At 43.5% G+C, this 16,254-nt stretch overlaps 1 protein-coding gene across 10 annotated transcripts in view; it reads right to left on the bottom strand.

Moving 5' to 3' along the window:
• The window catches only part of PTPRT (protein tyrosine phosphatase receptor type T), a 1,205,819-nt gene that overhangs the window by 675,111 nt on the left and 514,454 nt on the right, over window positions 1-16,254 (bottom strand). For all 10 annotated transcript variants that reach the window (XM_077168216.1, XM_077168229.1, XM_077168210.1 and 7 more), the window contains one exon: window positions 12,508-12,779. In XM_077168216.1, the coding sequence (XP_077024331.1) occupies window positions 12,508-12,779 (272 nt within the window). The remainder of the gene's footprint in view (window positions 1-12,507; window positions 12,780-16,254) is intronic.

Here is a 16,254-nt window from a genome sequence, read left to right as displayed (position 1 = left end):
GTAAACCACGTGCCCACCCTGTTGGTATGCAGGAATCAGAAGGCAAAAAGTTCTCTGAATTCTCTACTTTGATTCCCATCAATACTGTTGATTTCAGTAAAGATTTTAAAATTCATTTATTAGCTTTCATTTTCACCTAACTCCTGTCTTCCCCTGGGAGGTGTGAATATGAACAGCACGGCCAGTGCACCCGGCTGCCCACCCAACTCCAGTGACCTTCCCCGCCAATCAGTTCTGGGCACATGCTGTCTTGTCTTTCTCTACTTCGGGAATTGGAAATTCCTTCTTCTGGTATTTTGGCACAGCCTGCAACCCCACAGCCCTCTCCCACCTCACTTCTTTCAAACCTGCTCCTCTTTTTGGCTAGAGTCCAAATGCCTGCCTGACTTATCTGTATCCTCAACCAGCCTGAGCACCCCCCGCCCCACCACATTGTCTGATCTCCTGATCCACTCTCGCCTACAGTGTCAATTCCTTCCCACCCCCACCTTTGCAATGGGCTGTCACACATCTGCCTTCTCCACTGCTATACCCCAGCCAATGAAATGCGCCAGGGAAAACACACTAATGTCCCCTTCAACAGCCACCCACACAACCTCAGCAGGCTCTTCGTCTCCTACATCTTCAAGAATCAAGACTACAAGAGAGGGGCAGACCTCTAACTTCTTACCCACCCACAGGATTTATATCCTCACCCACCCCTGCCTCTTCTCTCTCTTGACTGTGCTCTTGACCCCCACCCCTGCAGCATTTTACAGCTTCGTGCTGTGTGTGTGTCCCTCTCTCTGGCCCTCCCTTTTCCACTTTCCCCTTTTCCTTTTTATTCCTTGACATAAAAATGCTTGAACCTCTCTTATTCTTTCAAAACTGCCCTTTGGCAGCAAGTACTTATCTAGTACAATCCAACTGTGTTTCAATCATGTTTAAAATTCTCAGTAGTCTTCCCTACACTCACGTTCAACACTTCCTTACTTCCCACTCCAAAGCCTCAGCCCACTATATCTGGGTTTTGTCTACAACACCCCCCTGAAGCTGCTTCCATAGCATGCACCAATAATCTCCCAGTTGTTCAATAATTCAACATTTATTTTTCAATCTTTATCTTACTTTAAGAAAGAAGATAGTGAAGTTATTAGGCTCTGAAGTCAGAATGCCTCGGGTTGAGTCCTGGACTTGTCACTTATTAGTGTGTAGTCTTGGACAAGTTACCTTCCTGCTCTGTAAAACCAGGGTAGTTACAGAGTCAACTACACTGGGTCATTTTGCAGACTAAGGGAAGTGATATACATGCTTAGAGCAGTGTCTGGCACACGGTAAATTCTCGATAAATGTTTGCTACAGTTATTACAAATACTTGATCATTCCTCTAGGATTGTCAGTTAATTCTCCTTCCTTTTGGGTCTGTCTTGTTTAGGTTCAGGTGACATTTTTTCTTCCTGGTTTTTCTCATAAATCTAGGACTATTCTATCACAGGTTTCTTTGTAGGCAATTCTCTTTCTATACTTGCCCTCTAAATATGGGTCTTCTCTACTTTTATTTTTACTATACATGCTCTTGCTTCAATGGCTGCCTACTCATAACTCCTATACCAGGCTCTCTACTCCAGACCTTTCACCTGAATGCAAGTCTTGCTTATCCAGTTCACAGATCTATATGTTCACTTAGATGTCACATTAAATGCCTCAAACCCAATCTGTATGTGCAGATCTGAGCATCTTCCCTATCAAGCTCTCTTTCTCTTACCAAAGAAGCCGTCCTTCCTGAAACATGCACCTTGGTGGGTGTCACCCCAACCCACCCAGGTCCTGCAGGAGAGGGATCGGGGCATCTGCCTGAGCGCCTCATTCTGTCTCACATCCATTACCTTTCAGATTCTATCTTCTTAACCTTTCTCAAATCACCCCTTATTTCCATCCCTAGGTTGGACCATACAAAGGAGCCATTTTTGTAGATCAAGACCCATTGGATATATTGCCACAGCTCTGGTTCAAACTTTCATCACTTTTCATCTCTACTTTCTTAAGAGCCTCCAGAATGAAGCCTCTCCCTCCTGTCATTTGTCCTTAGTTCCTTCCCTATGGTCAAGCCAGTGGGAACTCTCTTATTGTAGATGGAGTGTAAGGCGGGAGATGAGACCAACAGGAAACCTTCATGTAGAATCCTTGGGTCCTCGAGGTTGGTGGATATGAGGGCAACAGTCTCAGTGGAGCACAGGGCTCTACAGCTATAACAAGTGCCAGGGACCCTGAAGTGATGGTGGCAGTGGTGTGAAGAGGTAGCTTCCTTGGGTAGTATGATCTATCACTGAGATAGCATGTGGCTGCCTTGTGAAGCTATATAAAGAGATCTGGGGTTGTCAGTCACATAAATCATAGAGCAGCTGGCACTACTAGCATGATAACCACTGTGGAAGAATGGTTTTCTAAGATAGCAGGGACTTCAAAGACAGTCAGCAAACAAAATTGTGCAGGAGGTAAGAGAAACACCAATAGAAATAAATGTGTGGGCAGCTGTCTCTTCCTGCAGAGAGAGAATTCAAGAGAATACTTTTCTATAAAGAACCATAAATTTTTATATATATTTTTAAGAATTCAAAGGAAACCAAAAGCAACAACTGTAGAAAAAAAAAGGAAACACCTTGTACATTTCAAAAAATAACTTGGAGAGAGACAGAAAGAGAGAGAGAATAATGTGGCAAAATGTTAAAATTGATGAATCTGGGAGATCTGGTGGGGAGGCATAGGTTGGACCTCTGTGTGGGTTTTGCATTAATTGCAGCTGTCCTGTAAGTTTGAAATTATCTCAAAATAAAAACTTAAAGAAAAAAAGAAATAGCATTTAATAGCACTAAAACTATGTAACAAAAATGACAAAAGAAAAATATTTCTGTTGTGACAATAAATATAAATGGGTTAAACTAGAGAAAAGTTCTCAGATTGTCTAAATAGACAAAATCTAATTACATGCTACAAGATAAATACCTAAAAACAGAATGACTCAGTATCCTTAAAAATAACAAGTTGAACAAATACAAAATAAGGGAAATTCAAATAAGCTGAGTACAATTGTTACAGAAGTAGTTTAAAAACATTAAAGTAGAATTTTAACCAAAAAAAGGAAAAAAAAATCATTCAATGGACTAACATGGCCATTTTTTTAAAAATGCATGCATCAAGGGACTTAAATGATGAAAATAAAAATAGTCATTGAAGACTTTAACATGCCTTAAACTCTGCAAAAATAGGAAAAAATAAAGCCATCAAGTTTATATACATAATATAAATATTATTTTTACTATACATAGATTAATGAATATAAAGAGAAAATCAAAGTTTTTCTCAAATGCTCACGGATTAATTACAAAAAGATCCTATAATAAGCCATACCATATTTCAATAAATCCCTCAAAGAAGAAATTATGTAGATTTGGGTCAGTACATGTTCTAAACTAATTTGCTAAAATTAGAAGTTAATTGCAAATCTTAAAAATCAATGTATTACATATATGTAGAACAGAATGATCAAAATAGAAATGTTTGCATTTATTTGGTGCTTTTTTATATTAAAAATAAATAAACAAACAATAAATAAAAATTTAAAACTCAATGTATTAGAAGTAGAATCTCATGGTGACCAGGCTGACCCCCTTCCATCACCTCACTGGCTCAGGGCAGATTCGTGGTCCAGCTCCAGAGGGAGCAGAGTAACACTCATCCGATGGACACATGTGCACAAGTAACCCTGGAGCATGTATGTTCGGCCCGACCTGTCTGGTGGTGGCCAGAGAGACTCACCATCCCAGAGCTTTCCCTGCATGTAGAGGGCAGCTTGCAGAGTCCTCTCACAGGACACAGTGGGAAAGCTGTGAAGTTGCACTGCCAGGACAAATGATTACTGACTATGCAACACACAATACAGTGCCCTAGACCCTAAGGAAACCACTTCTTAGGGAAGAAAGAATGTATCCATGTAGATAGGGGAATTTCTAGGTCCAAACATGCATGCGCAAGACAAGACACCTAGGCAGAAAGGACCGAGGAGGTACCAAGTTTAACTTGGAGCTGTTCTCTAAACTCTGTATGGAGAAGCCCTGAAGGAGTCTACTTTCACAGGTCATCTCCAAAGGCTGGGAAAGGTGTTTGCTTCTTCCCCCCTTTTTTTTTGATTAGCTTCTGGCTCTCAAGGAAAGCTCTCTTATGACACTTGTTGGATAAAAGTGCAAGGAATCAAAGCCTCAGAGTATAAATTCCAGTGACAGCATATTAAAATGTCAAAATGTCCAGGTTTCCACAAAAGATTACAAAACCTACAAAGAAATAGGAAGGGATGGTCCAGGCAAAGGAGAAGATTAAAGCATTAGGAGGCATTAGCGAAGAGGATCAGACCTGGGACATCCCAGACAAAGACACTTAAAAAATGGTCCTAAACATGCTCACAGAGTTAAAGGAAAGCATGGACAAAGAACTAAAGGAAATTAAGAAAATCATAGATGAACACAAAGAGGGTATCAATAGAGAAATGGAAATTAACTAATAAAATTTTTTTAAAAAGAAAGAGAAATCAAAGATATAATAGCAATCAAATAAAATACATAATACTTGATGGGATCTAAGAATGCATGAGAAAAGGCTCAAAAGGACATTATTAGGACATAAAAAATTAGAATACAGAATGTAAGCTTTATATCAATATTAAATTTCTTGAACTTGATAACTGCATTTAAGGTGATTACATAAGTGAATATCTTTATTTCTAAAAAATATACATAGCACGTTTTATGCATTCAAGGAGCATGATCTGTGAAACTTGCTCTCAAATGTTTGGAAAAGAGATAGATAGATAGATACAGATGGATGGATGGATAGATGGCTAGATGGTGACAGAGTGATAAGGCAAAATGGCAAAATATTAAAATTAGTGGATCCGTATCTGCTGAGGTGGGGAGTAGGGTGGAGTTCCCTGTACGTGGTTTGTACTATTTTTGTGACTTTCCTGCACACTTGAAATTATTTCGGAATAAAAAGTTCCCCTGTTTAACTAACAGGGAGAGAGTCCACTTTATTTAAACATCATCAAGAAGTGATATTTATGTGTAACCAGAAAAATGAAAGTGGCCAGTCATATAAGAAATGATGATAAGTGCAAAGGCCCTGAGGCAGGAAAGAGCTTGAGGGTGATATGGGAACCTAAGGATGAAGCCAGTGTAGCTGGGATATAGTAAGTAGGGTGGAGAGGCACAAGGCAAGGCTGGGGTAAAAAACACGGGATCGTACAGTACACAGTAGGGAGTTGGAATTTCCTTCTAAGTTATAGAAGGACTTAAAGCAGGGATGTGACATAATCTAATTTACATCTAATTAAAAGATCATCACGCTGCTCTGTGGAAATTGTCTGGGAGGGGTCAGCTGGGTAAGAATGAAAGCTAGGAGACCTTCTGCTACCTTGTTGCAGTCATCCAGACAAAAGACGAGCGTGACTTGGATGAGAGTTGTATCTACGGAGAATGATTCGTGAGATGTTTTGAAGGTTCAGATGAAAAGAATAGCTTTTCAATTAAGATGTACACCCAAACCTACTTCTTGTCCATCCCCCCCCCCCCCCATGGAACCTGCTGTACCTTATGCCACTTGAAGACGTTAGTGGGGCCGGGGGAGCTGCCAGCATATGCATGATGGGGCACTAAGCACCATGCAGACTGAATCAAAGGACAGTGTGACTTCAGACGTCAAGGAGTGCCAGCCACGAGAATGGGCATACACAGAGAAGCGGCTGGGACCGGGAGACAGGGAGAGGGTCCCACCAGAGAGAGCATCTTATGCATAGGCCTGGGGGTAATGAGAAGCAGTTAGGAGAACCTGCAGTTGAAAGCTCTCACTGGGGAGTAATGGGAGGCGATGGTGCTGGGGGTGAGAGCAAAGAGGCAGGATGGCCCACCTGCGAGGGGCTTTGAATGCCAGGCTAGACAAGTCAAACTTGAAGAAAGCGAACCACACACCACGATTCTTATCAAAGTCAAGTGAGTTCTTAATTTCAGGGTGCTACACAGCAATTATAAATGTGGATAAAAGACCATATGATTTAGGCAGGGGGTGGGGAGTAGAGTCAGCAGGTGGCTGCAAAACAGATAAAAGTTCTTTCTTTTAAAATACTGGGATAGAAAAGTTCAGAATCATTAAAAATATGAAATAATTAATATCACCTGGAAAAGGAGAGCGGGCTGAAACACAGCCAGGCACTTACTAAGCTCCTGCTTTTCCTGGGAGGAGGCAGATACGGGGAACTGGAGGGACCAAGGGGCAGTCTCATCCCGGGCCCTGGTGAAAGCCTAATGCCAAGAAGCCCGCTAATAAGAAAGATGAATTTTCTGTGTTTATTGCAGAGCTAATAGTCAATTTTAGGAAGGTGAAATATGACTTTAATAAAAGAATACATAAACCATCAGGCTCTGAAGCCAAGCACTACTGAAAACCCAAATTTTATTTAGTCCACAGAATCATACATGAGGGACCTGGGCTCTTAAAATTCATGTCGCTCGTGTCTCCCCCGTCTCCTAATGTGTCCCTTTTCTCGCCACTATGGGTATGTGTGCCCAGATGCCCATGAGTGTGTTGCGAGTCAGGGAGTATGCAGGTGCTTGTGAGATGCGTGTATCGTCCGTGCTTGTGGCCGTGTATTCATCCATGGCTGTGTGTATGCCACACGCGTGTATTTTCTAAACTGCTGCTCTCGGTGCATTAATGTCTTCTTCCCTACAAACAACAAACTAGAGGAAATGTAATGATACCATACATCAAACTAGTGGAACAGGAAATTATACCAGATAAGGCTGCTTCTCATGGACAGCAAGGTTGCAGAGAGGAAAGACAGACTGAGCCAGAGTGGGTGCTTCTTTACAAGGGACTTCCTTCCCGCCTGCCTGCCTTCTTCCCCTGTGTCTGATCTTCCTTTCCTCCCACCCTCCCTCCTTCCTTCCCTCCAACCACTGCTGCCTGCCTACTGCAAGCTGGTCATGGCAGCACATGTTATCTCATCTAACCCACAGAGGGACCCTTCACTTTGCCTATTCACCCTCTCCATTGCACAAATGAGAGAACCCAGACTCAGAACGATGAAGGGACACAGCCAGTATCACACTGATGAGTGGAAGAGTTCTCGAATGGGCAAGCGTCTTTGTAGGACACTGAGCTTGGAGCCAGAGGACCGAGGAGGGATTCTGAGGACTTCAGCTTACCACTAATAACCCGTCCTCTAGAGGAGAGGGCCTGTTCCCACTTAGCCTGGGGACTTCCCACATAGACACGTGAGCAGCAAAATGCCTCCCATGTGGTGGGCATAGGGGGAGTGCCCAAGAAATGCCCTTTCTTTTCCCTATACCCCATCAGAGGGCATGGCAGATGGGGGGACTGTCTCTCTCCTGGGTCACTTTCCCCACCCAAAGCATCTCCACCTGTATTCCATCCTATACCGATTTACATCAATCCCCAGATAGGGGGTTTCTAATTGGGACCCTTAGGCATCACTGGGGATTTCCCAGGGCTTATGGAGCTGCTTGAGGTTTATACCTGATGACAGATAAGGAGGGTCTCAGGGCCAGGGTATCTGGGTGCTGGTCCAAGCTTTGCCAAAGAGTCTTGTGCACTCTTAGACTTTATCGGCTGTCTCTGGACCTCAGTTTTGTCACCTACACCAAACTATGACCTGGAGGCCAAATCTGGCCCACGTCTTGCTTTTGTATATAAAGTTTTATTGGAACACAGCTGAGTTCACTAATTTACATATCGTCTGTGGCTGCTTTCAGGGTACAATGGTAAAATTGAATGGTTATGACAGAGCCTTTATGGCCACAAAGTATAAAGTATTTTCCATCTGGCACTTTACAGAAAACGTTTGCCTGATCTATGAAATGGGGATGAAGCAAAGGCACACGTGCCAAAGTGTGTTCTGCCAATCTCTATGGATAGGGCGACTGTGTAATTTACTACCCAAACTGGGGCATCTTAGAGAGTGAAACAGATGCTCTCAACAATATCATGAAGACAACAGGGGGAAATCAGGACAAGCATGGGTTCAGGGCCCCCATCTCCAGAATGTTTTTTCTACAATGGGGTGATCACGTGACAAAAAGAGGTTCCCTGGTCAAAGTTATTTGGGAGACAGTAAATTAAAGAAAATTATATGTGTTTCTTTTCAGGTCCTCAGAACCTGCACGTGGCTAACTGTGAGTCCTCAGAAGGCTGTACAAAATGCAGTTTTTTCCAAGGCGTGTGCTCTTGCCCACACATCACTCATCATGGAGCATCTCAGGAAACAGACACTGCAGGATGCACTGTGCAACACGTGCAATGGGAAAACTCTCCAAGACGTGCAGGCCAAAACTTCTCCCGGGGCCCACACAAACCTGCATTCTCTAAGACCCCTGACTGCAATTCTGAAGCACAAAAAGCTCCAAGAACAAGGCTTGTCACCTAAGTATTTTATAATTTGGTGGCAAAACCTGAGCTGAACTGACCTGTCATATTTATCATTTTTATTTATCCCGCTTGTGAATATGCACAAGTTTTGTGGTAGGAATATTAAGTAATAATATTGCTGATTATGGGGTGCTGTCTCAGATCCTACAGGAGTGTTATAAACATACAGTATGTGAGAAAATTTATTAGCTTTTAAATTTCAAATATTCTGAATTCGGAAACAGATCTGACATCATGAGTTTCAGATAAAGGACAGGGGACCTAGTCTTCAGAAATAATAAGGCCAAAGGACTATGTCAAACATCTAGGACAAAACACATGGCATTGCTAATAACACACATGTTAAAACCAAGCTTCACCCTTAGAGTCCCTTTCGTCGATAGGTTATTGCTTTCCTAAAAGAGGGGGTGGGGTTTCACTTGACCCAAAATTATCACAGCCCGCACTGACCCCTGCAAGGCTGTTCTTTGCCCAATGCGTCTGTATCCCCGACGCCTGCCCAGCTCAGAGAGGATGCTTGCTAAATGACTGACAAATGGATGAGTGAACTGAGTGAGTGGCTGAGTGATGGTTTGTAAAAACATTTATATAACTACCTTATTTTCTTCACTAAACTTAAAATGAGTCTTTTCAAGGACTCACATTGACTTTTCCTCTCTTTCTCGATGCCTCTTTCCACTCTCTTTACTTCCTACCCTGTTTCTTGGCCACCCCGTGGATGAGCAGAGGAGATGGGCTGGAGGCGGGGAACAAAAGGAAACGTGGTTACAGGCCCCTCTTCCAGGCCATTCACAGTTGTCTGGGGCCACGGTGGTAACTGAGCAGCCAAGGGCCCCTGCTCCAAACCTTTAAGTCTTTAGGGCCACCAGCAAGGACACCACACCATGAGTCTTAAGAAAACCCCCAGACCAGATTCAGCATCTAAGAGAGGCAGTCGCAGGATTCTCAAGTGATTAAACCTAACATGGCCTGAAGGGACCCCAGGAAGGCCAGATCATCTGGGAGTCGCCTTCCAGTCTCGCTTTCCATGTCCTCCACCAGACACCATCAGCCCTTTCTAGACTCTCCCAGAGGAAGCTGGACAGCCAAGTGGCGAAGCCATTAGGCCTGTGCTGTTTACGCCCCTAGCCTCCTGTGACGACTCAGTACCTGAAATGTCGCAGGTGAGATGAGGAACTAGCTCTCTCATTCCATTTCGTTTTAATTCATTGAAACTTAAGTTTAAATCTCATACTCAATTCAGTTATTGGAAGAATGTTAAGGATGTTTGGAACAGCTTATGAATATGAATCCACTTCTTCAACTGTAAACTTTATGAAATCTAAATCCCATCAAGTATTTCCAGTGAAAAGGCAGCACTGGAACCAAGATGGGTTGTGAGGGTAAAATACACACTGGATTGTGAAGACTTGAATAAAAGACTGTAAAATATTGCGTTAATAATTTTTAGATTGATTAAATGGTGAAATGATAATATTTGGGATATTAGATTAAATAAAATATTTTATTACAATTCTTTTATATTAAATTTCATTTTCTATTTCTTTTTACTTTTTTAATATGGCAAACACAAAATTTTAAATTATAGATGTGACCTGCATTATATTGCCGTTAGTCAGTAAAACAGTGGCTTAGACAAAGAGAACCCAACAGAATGGGTAGGGAACAAAGGTTCAACCCCACGTGGAGCCTGGACTATCACTTAAGAATCTGAGCCCATTTCACTATCTTTAAAATGTACATGATAACACCTGCCTCAAGGGATTATTTTAAATATTAAACAAATTATGTAAAATACTTCATACTGTGCCGGGAACATGGCAAAACCTCAACCAGTAGTTATTATCGCTATCTTCATCATTTTCATCATCATCATCATCTCACATCTATTTCTAAAAAGAATTTCAGGAAATGTACTACAAGTAGTAATAAATTATTCTAAAAAGAAATCACAAGCAGTGAGGATAAACTGGAAATATATATGACAAAATTCTAGGCTAAGTATTGAGGGCAATTGAGTATTAAATTCTGATTTCTAGTTGCCAAGCAAAAGGGAAATAAAAGCTTGAACTGCCTCATTAATGTAACATGACAAGTGATCTAGAGAGACAAATGAATTCCTAACACTAAAGTCCGAAAGGACTGTGCCATGGATGCGGAATTAGGGGGTGTCTAAGAAGCCCCCCAGCCTCTAATACTGCCACCCTCAGGTCCGTCTTCTGTCACACTCTAGAGGAATTTCTCCAAAATGCGCATCTGACTATTCACCGTCCTACTTAAAATTTTCACCAATGAGAATGGGGATTAACTGTAAACGGACGCAAGTGATTTTAGTGGGGTGATGAAAACGTTCTAAAACTGGTTTAATGGTGATGGTGGCACCATAAAATCAACAACATTGGATAGTACAATAAAAATAGAAAAGATCTATGTAAGTTGTACTTCAATAGTGGTGTTTAAAAAAGTTTCAAGTCTCGACCACAAGGACCTCCAGCTGTGCTCCTAAAGGCATGCCTATGGACGGCTGCCACCTGTGCACTCTGTGTCATCAACCCACAGCAAGGTGGGCAGGGACAGTGCTAAAGGGGTTCAGGGGCATTCAGAACCACGTAGCACTGCTGTGGCATTTATGTCGTGGTTTATAAAAGTACTGCCCCACACCAAACGGGGGGAAACGCCTTGTCCTTCACCACAGTTATGGGGTGAATTGTGGCCAGAAAAATATGTTGAGGCCCTAACTCCTGAGACTTGTGACTGTGACCTTATTTGAGGACAGGGTCATCTCAGGTGGAATTAAGTTACCTTAAACCAACAGGTTTTCTGTCCTTATAAGGTGGGGAGAAGACACACTGCAAGACACAGGAGAAGAGTCAAGCAAAGTCAGAGATAGAGACTGGATTCAGGCTGCCATAAGCCAAGGAACATCTGCAGGCACCAGAAGTTGGGAGAGGCAAGAAAGGATCCTTCTCTGGAAGTTTCGGAGGGAGCATGACCCTGTCCACTCCTTGATTTCAGACTTCTAGCTTCCAGAAGTGTGAGACATTTCTGAGGCTTTAAGCCACCCATTTTGTGGTATATTGTTATGGCAACTCTAGCAAACTAATATAGCCACAAACAGATTGAACAGAACTGCTCTAGACCAGAGAACAAGTTCCATCTCATCCGCTTGGCATTCAAAGTCTCCCATGATCTACTGGCCCCCTTATTTTTAACTTAGTTTCCAAACTAAGCCATATTCTCTCACTCTCTTCTCCAGCCCTTCACAAAAACCACTCCTAACAACCCAAATGCCTTTTCCTTCATTTTCCAGTAAATTCTTTAAGAATCAGCTGAGCTATTATCTGTTCTCAGAGACCATCCTAATGGCCTCTCCCAATATCCCCTTCCCCAGAGGTGATGTTCAACCAGTCACCTCATCTCTCTGAACCTCAATGTTTCCATCTATAAAATAGGGACAGCAATAGGACCTTGCTCTTCAGGTTATTGTTAAAAAAAAACAAAACTTTTCTATTTCATAATATAACATATATACAAAGCAAAGAAAGAAAAAAATCAATAATTTTCTAAGCACTCTTCAACAAGTAGCTACAGGACAGATCCCAGAGTTTGTCACGGGCTACCATACCATCCTCTCAGATTTTTCCTTCTAGCTGCCCCAGAATATAGGAAACTAGAAAGAACTAATTTTTTTTTAATCACTGCAATCGACTTTTTTTTGTGAAAAATAACGTATATACAAAAAAGCAATACATTTCAAAGCACATCACAACAAGTAGTTGTAGAACAGATTTCAGAGTTTGGTACAGGTTACAATTCCACAATTGTAGGTTTTCACTTCTAGGGGCTGTGTTGGATGGCCTCTAGGTGCTCAGGGCCTGGCTAAGAGGAAAAGCTCAGTACGCTTGCACGCACGAGTTGAGGCAGTGAGTGTGCAAATGAAGTCCTTTCCATGCCCAACAACTCTAGGCAGGGCAAGAGGGGTATAGATGTATTACTGCTTTATGTTTGTAAACCAACCACGGTAAAATGCCATACCTGGTAGAAATGTGGCCAGAAGGTGCTGATGGCCAGCTCGGCCTTCACCCAGCCCTCGGTCACGACGCCAGACACGTTCCAGACGGGGTTGCCCTGTGGCCCGCCGTTCACCTTCACGTAGACGTTCAGGGCCCCGGGGCTGGACCTGTCTCGGCTGGAGAAGTAGTAATGGAAATCGATGCAGTGCGTGTCGTTCTCCTTCAGGGTGGGCAGCAGCAGGTGGGCCTTCTGGCCCGAGGCCCTCCCGGAGCTGTTCACCATCATGAAGGAGCCTGGAGACCCACAGAGGGGTGAGAAGCAGAGGCGAGAAGAGAGAAAGAAAATCCATCTGAAAATGAGTCTCATCCACAAAGATGGCAGCCAGGGGGCGCGCCAGAGAGCAGCTCCCTCTGGGAGGCCCTGCGAGACCCCGAGGAAGCCACGGCTCCTCTCTGAAGCTGTATCCTCTTCTGTCATTGGGAATTTAAAAACGCTACTCAGCGAGGTGGTTTTAAGGACTGAGAGATGGTAACAGATTTGAGGTGGGGAGCATTGTGTGGTGTAGGCAGTCTATAAGCAGTTACAGAAAAAGCATTGCATCTAATGTAAGAATCGAAAAACTCAGCAGCTCCTAAGGGAAGTGTGGAATTAAAAAAAAGGAGAGGGGGTGGATTTAGCTAACTGCAGCTGCTACAGGTGAAATGAAGTGAAATACCACCTCATTCAAACCTGGAATGGAAACTGCTACAACATGGGAGGTGTCGTTGTCCCAGCATGTCCTGCCTGTGCTCCTGGACCCGGCACAGGAACCGTGTAGGAAAGGGGGCAAAACAAAAGTAGAATAGAGTCAAGTAAGCAAGGATGACCCTAAAAAACCTGTGTGAAACTACTGGAAGGGAGAGTGATAGGCACTGGTGGAGCACTGGTGTCAATGCTAGTTGTCTTATTTATATATTACTCCATGTCATCTTCAGAACGACCCTTGGAGATAGATTTCATTTTACTTAATGACTGAACACTTTGTCCTGGGCCACTCAGATGAGAGACATGAGACCCAGATCTTCTCTAACCTCAAAGTGTATGCTATTCTTGCTATTTGCAGAAAACATGACTATCATCTCCAATCATCACAAGGACTGGCTCATGGAAGGGAAATGAGCTGCTTTTGAGTTGCTGTGCCAACTGATTGCTTTTCCCAGTTATTCGGCCCTCCCTAGTCCCACGCCCCTTGCCATTGGCTTTGCAGTTCCTCCCTGTAGAGGTAGAGGGCATGTCTCTTGACCTTGGGCTCTACCATATGACCCTATTTGGGCAATGATATTCAAGCAGAGGCTTGAAATGTGCCTGCCTAGCTGGGTTCACCTTCTTGCTACCTCCCATGAGAAGAATGTGCCACAGGCGCTACCGCCCCTTTCAGTTTGGCATCTAGAATAAGCACACCTAGACACGGAGATCTGAGCTCAACCGACAGTGAAGAACCAAGCCATGCCACCCTTAGAGATAAAAACAAGCCCAATCTAGTGCCGCCAATCTGCAGTCACGTGCAGATCCATTAGCGTGAGCATGAATGACTACTGTTTCCCACAGAGTTTCCCCCTTGGTTTTTCATGCAGCACTGCTGTAGCACTAGCTTGCTGATACAAGTGCTGGAGAGGGCAGAATCATGAAAGAAATCACCAGGAGGCACATTTCGTTCAACATGCAACAGGACTTTCTAATTTGTAGAAGTGATGCAACACGGAATTGACTGCCCAGAGACAAAGTGAGTTCCCCATCATTGCAGAGGGCTAAACACAGCCTAGACAAATTGAGGAGATGTCTAAGGAAATTTCATGATCCGATCAACAGTGAAGGCTGAACTCTGTGACTTAGAGTCCTCTGATTCCATGAAATAAATTGCATCATAAAGCACAGTAGATAAACTCAGATGATTCTTGGACGACTATTCCCACCCAAGAAAAACACTGCTGCTTTGAAATCTTATTATTTTAACCACTAAAATCTTCAATTTAGAATGAAGCCTTATGACTAATTATCCTCAGCCAAGGTGAGCCACTTCAGTAGCTATAAGTAGTCCCATTCTTTCACCCTGATATGAAAAAGGCTAACAGCTGCCAGTTAGCAAGTGCTGGGCAATCTATATCTTGTAGGGCTTCTAGAGTGTGCCAATCAATCACACCCAGTCCCCTACAAATTCTGAACAGAATAAATATGGAAGGGTTCAAAACCTTCACTTTATAACCCACAAAGCTGTATTTGGATGTGAGGCTGACTTAGGCTTCCCACATTTTCTCTTCTCAGTATGCAGAGCAGCTTGATGGCAATGGAAACCCTCTTGACAGCCCCACCTATATCCAGACCCTGAGGGCTAAAGCTGTCCTAGTGGGATGACCACTTAGGACCTTTGGGTTGGGACAGTCCCAAAAAGGACCCAACAAGGAACAAAGTGGCAAGGACAGAGCAACTTTCACGTGAGCTGACACTCAGCAGACTCTTGCCATCCTACTAATCAGAAAATGTACCTCTTGGGGTAGGAGCCCCTAAAATGGATCAAGGACAGTATCTTATCTCATGTTTCCAAGAGTGTAAAGTCTTCTAGTTGTGGCCTGGCAGTAACTCGGGGTAAGCAGAGATGTCTCCCCATTAGCTAAGTTATCTCTAACACTCACAAATTCCCAGCGAGGCAGCAAAGAAGCAACCATTGCAGGGAAGAAATGTAGGGCTCAGAGAGGAGAAGGCTCAGCCAGCATCCATGCCCATATCTGTCTGCTGACCCACATCCCACAAAGTTCCAGGAGGTCTCCCAGGACAGATGAGCAATAACCCACAGCCCCACAAAGTTTGGGTTGATTGTTCTTGCTATACAGGAGTGGCACATCTTCAAGGAAAGGAGGAGGCTTCAGAAGCAAGGTGTGTCTGCCCCTCTCTGAATCCCATGATGACCTCATGGTCTTTTAGCTCCTGTGCCATTGCTAATTCATGCCAGGTGCCTATGTCCCTTCAGACGCTTACAATCCACAGGATGGAGAGTCTGGAAGGTTTGCCTTCTACCAGTGCATGTTCCTGTTTCTTTTAGCTCACCCTTGATCAAGTACTGGAGCAGGTTTTCTGAGGATGTGGCATTTATCCTCCTCTGTGTGGCTTCACACACAGCAATGTAGCATCTGTCCACACTTGCAAGTCTAGGGACACTCATCATCTTGCTGCCCCCATAACTGTTGATGGAGGATGCTGCAACTTTCCTAAAGACAGAGTTGCTTGGCTCTCCATTAGCTCTCCATGGAGCAGAAAGTGGTCACTGATTAACAAACCTAGTTCCTCTTCATTCTAGGCACACAGCTATACCACCTCCCCTAGTCTCCCTTTATAGTTTGATGGGGCCATGTAACGGAGGTCTAGCCCACAGGGCATGAGTGATGTGTGCCACTTCCAGGTTGGCCATAAAAGCCCCTCTTGCTCCATCCCTCATTATCTTGCCTCACAAAGGGTGGTCATTGGACGAGGAGCCTCAACATCAACCCAGAGCTTGTAAAAAATACAGAATTTCAAGTCCCCAGACCTACCTACTGGATCTGCAGCTAGTTTTATCAAGCTCCCCTGGCAGTGTGTATACATATTAATGTGCAAGAATCTCTGATCCTTTCTTTTTTCTCATCTACTGGCAGAATGCACAGGAACCCAAAGGCCTAGGAGAGGACAGAGCCAATGGCTCCCTGCATAGGCAACCCACCTACTAGGAATACAATTTGGGACTGTAAATGAACAAGA

The sequence above is a fragment of the Tamandua tetradactyla genome, chromosome 1, assembly GCF_023851605.1.
Source record: "Tamandua tetradactyla isolate mTamTet1 chromosome 1, mTamTet1.pri, whole genome shotgun sequence".
Classification (NCBI taxonomy): Eukaryota; Metazoa; Chordata; class Mammalia; order Pilosa; family Myrmecophagidae; genus Tamandua; species Tamandua tetradactyla.
This window is presented reverse-complemented; position numbering and strand designations above follow the sequence as displayed.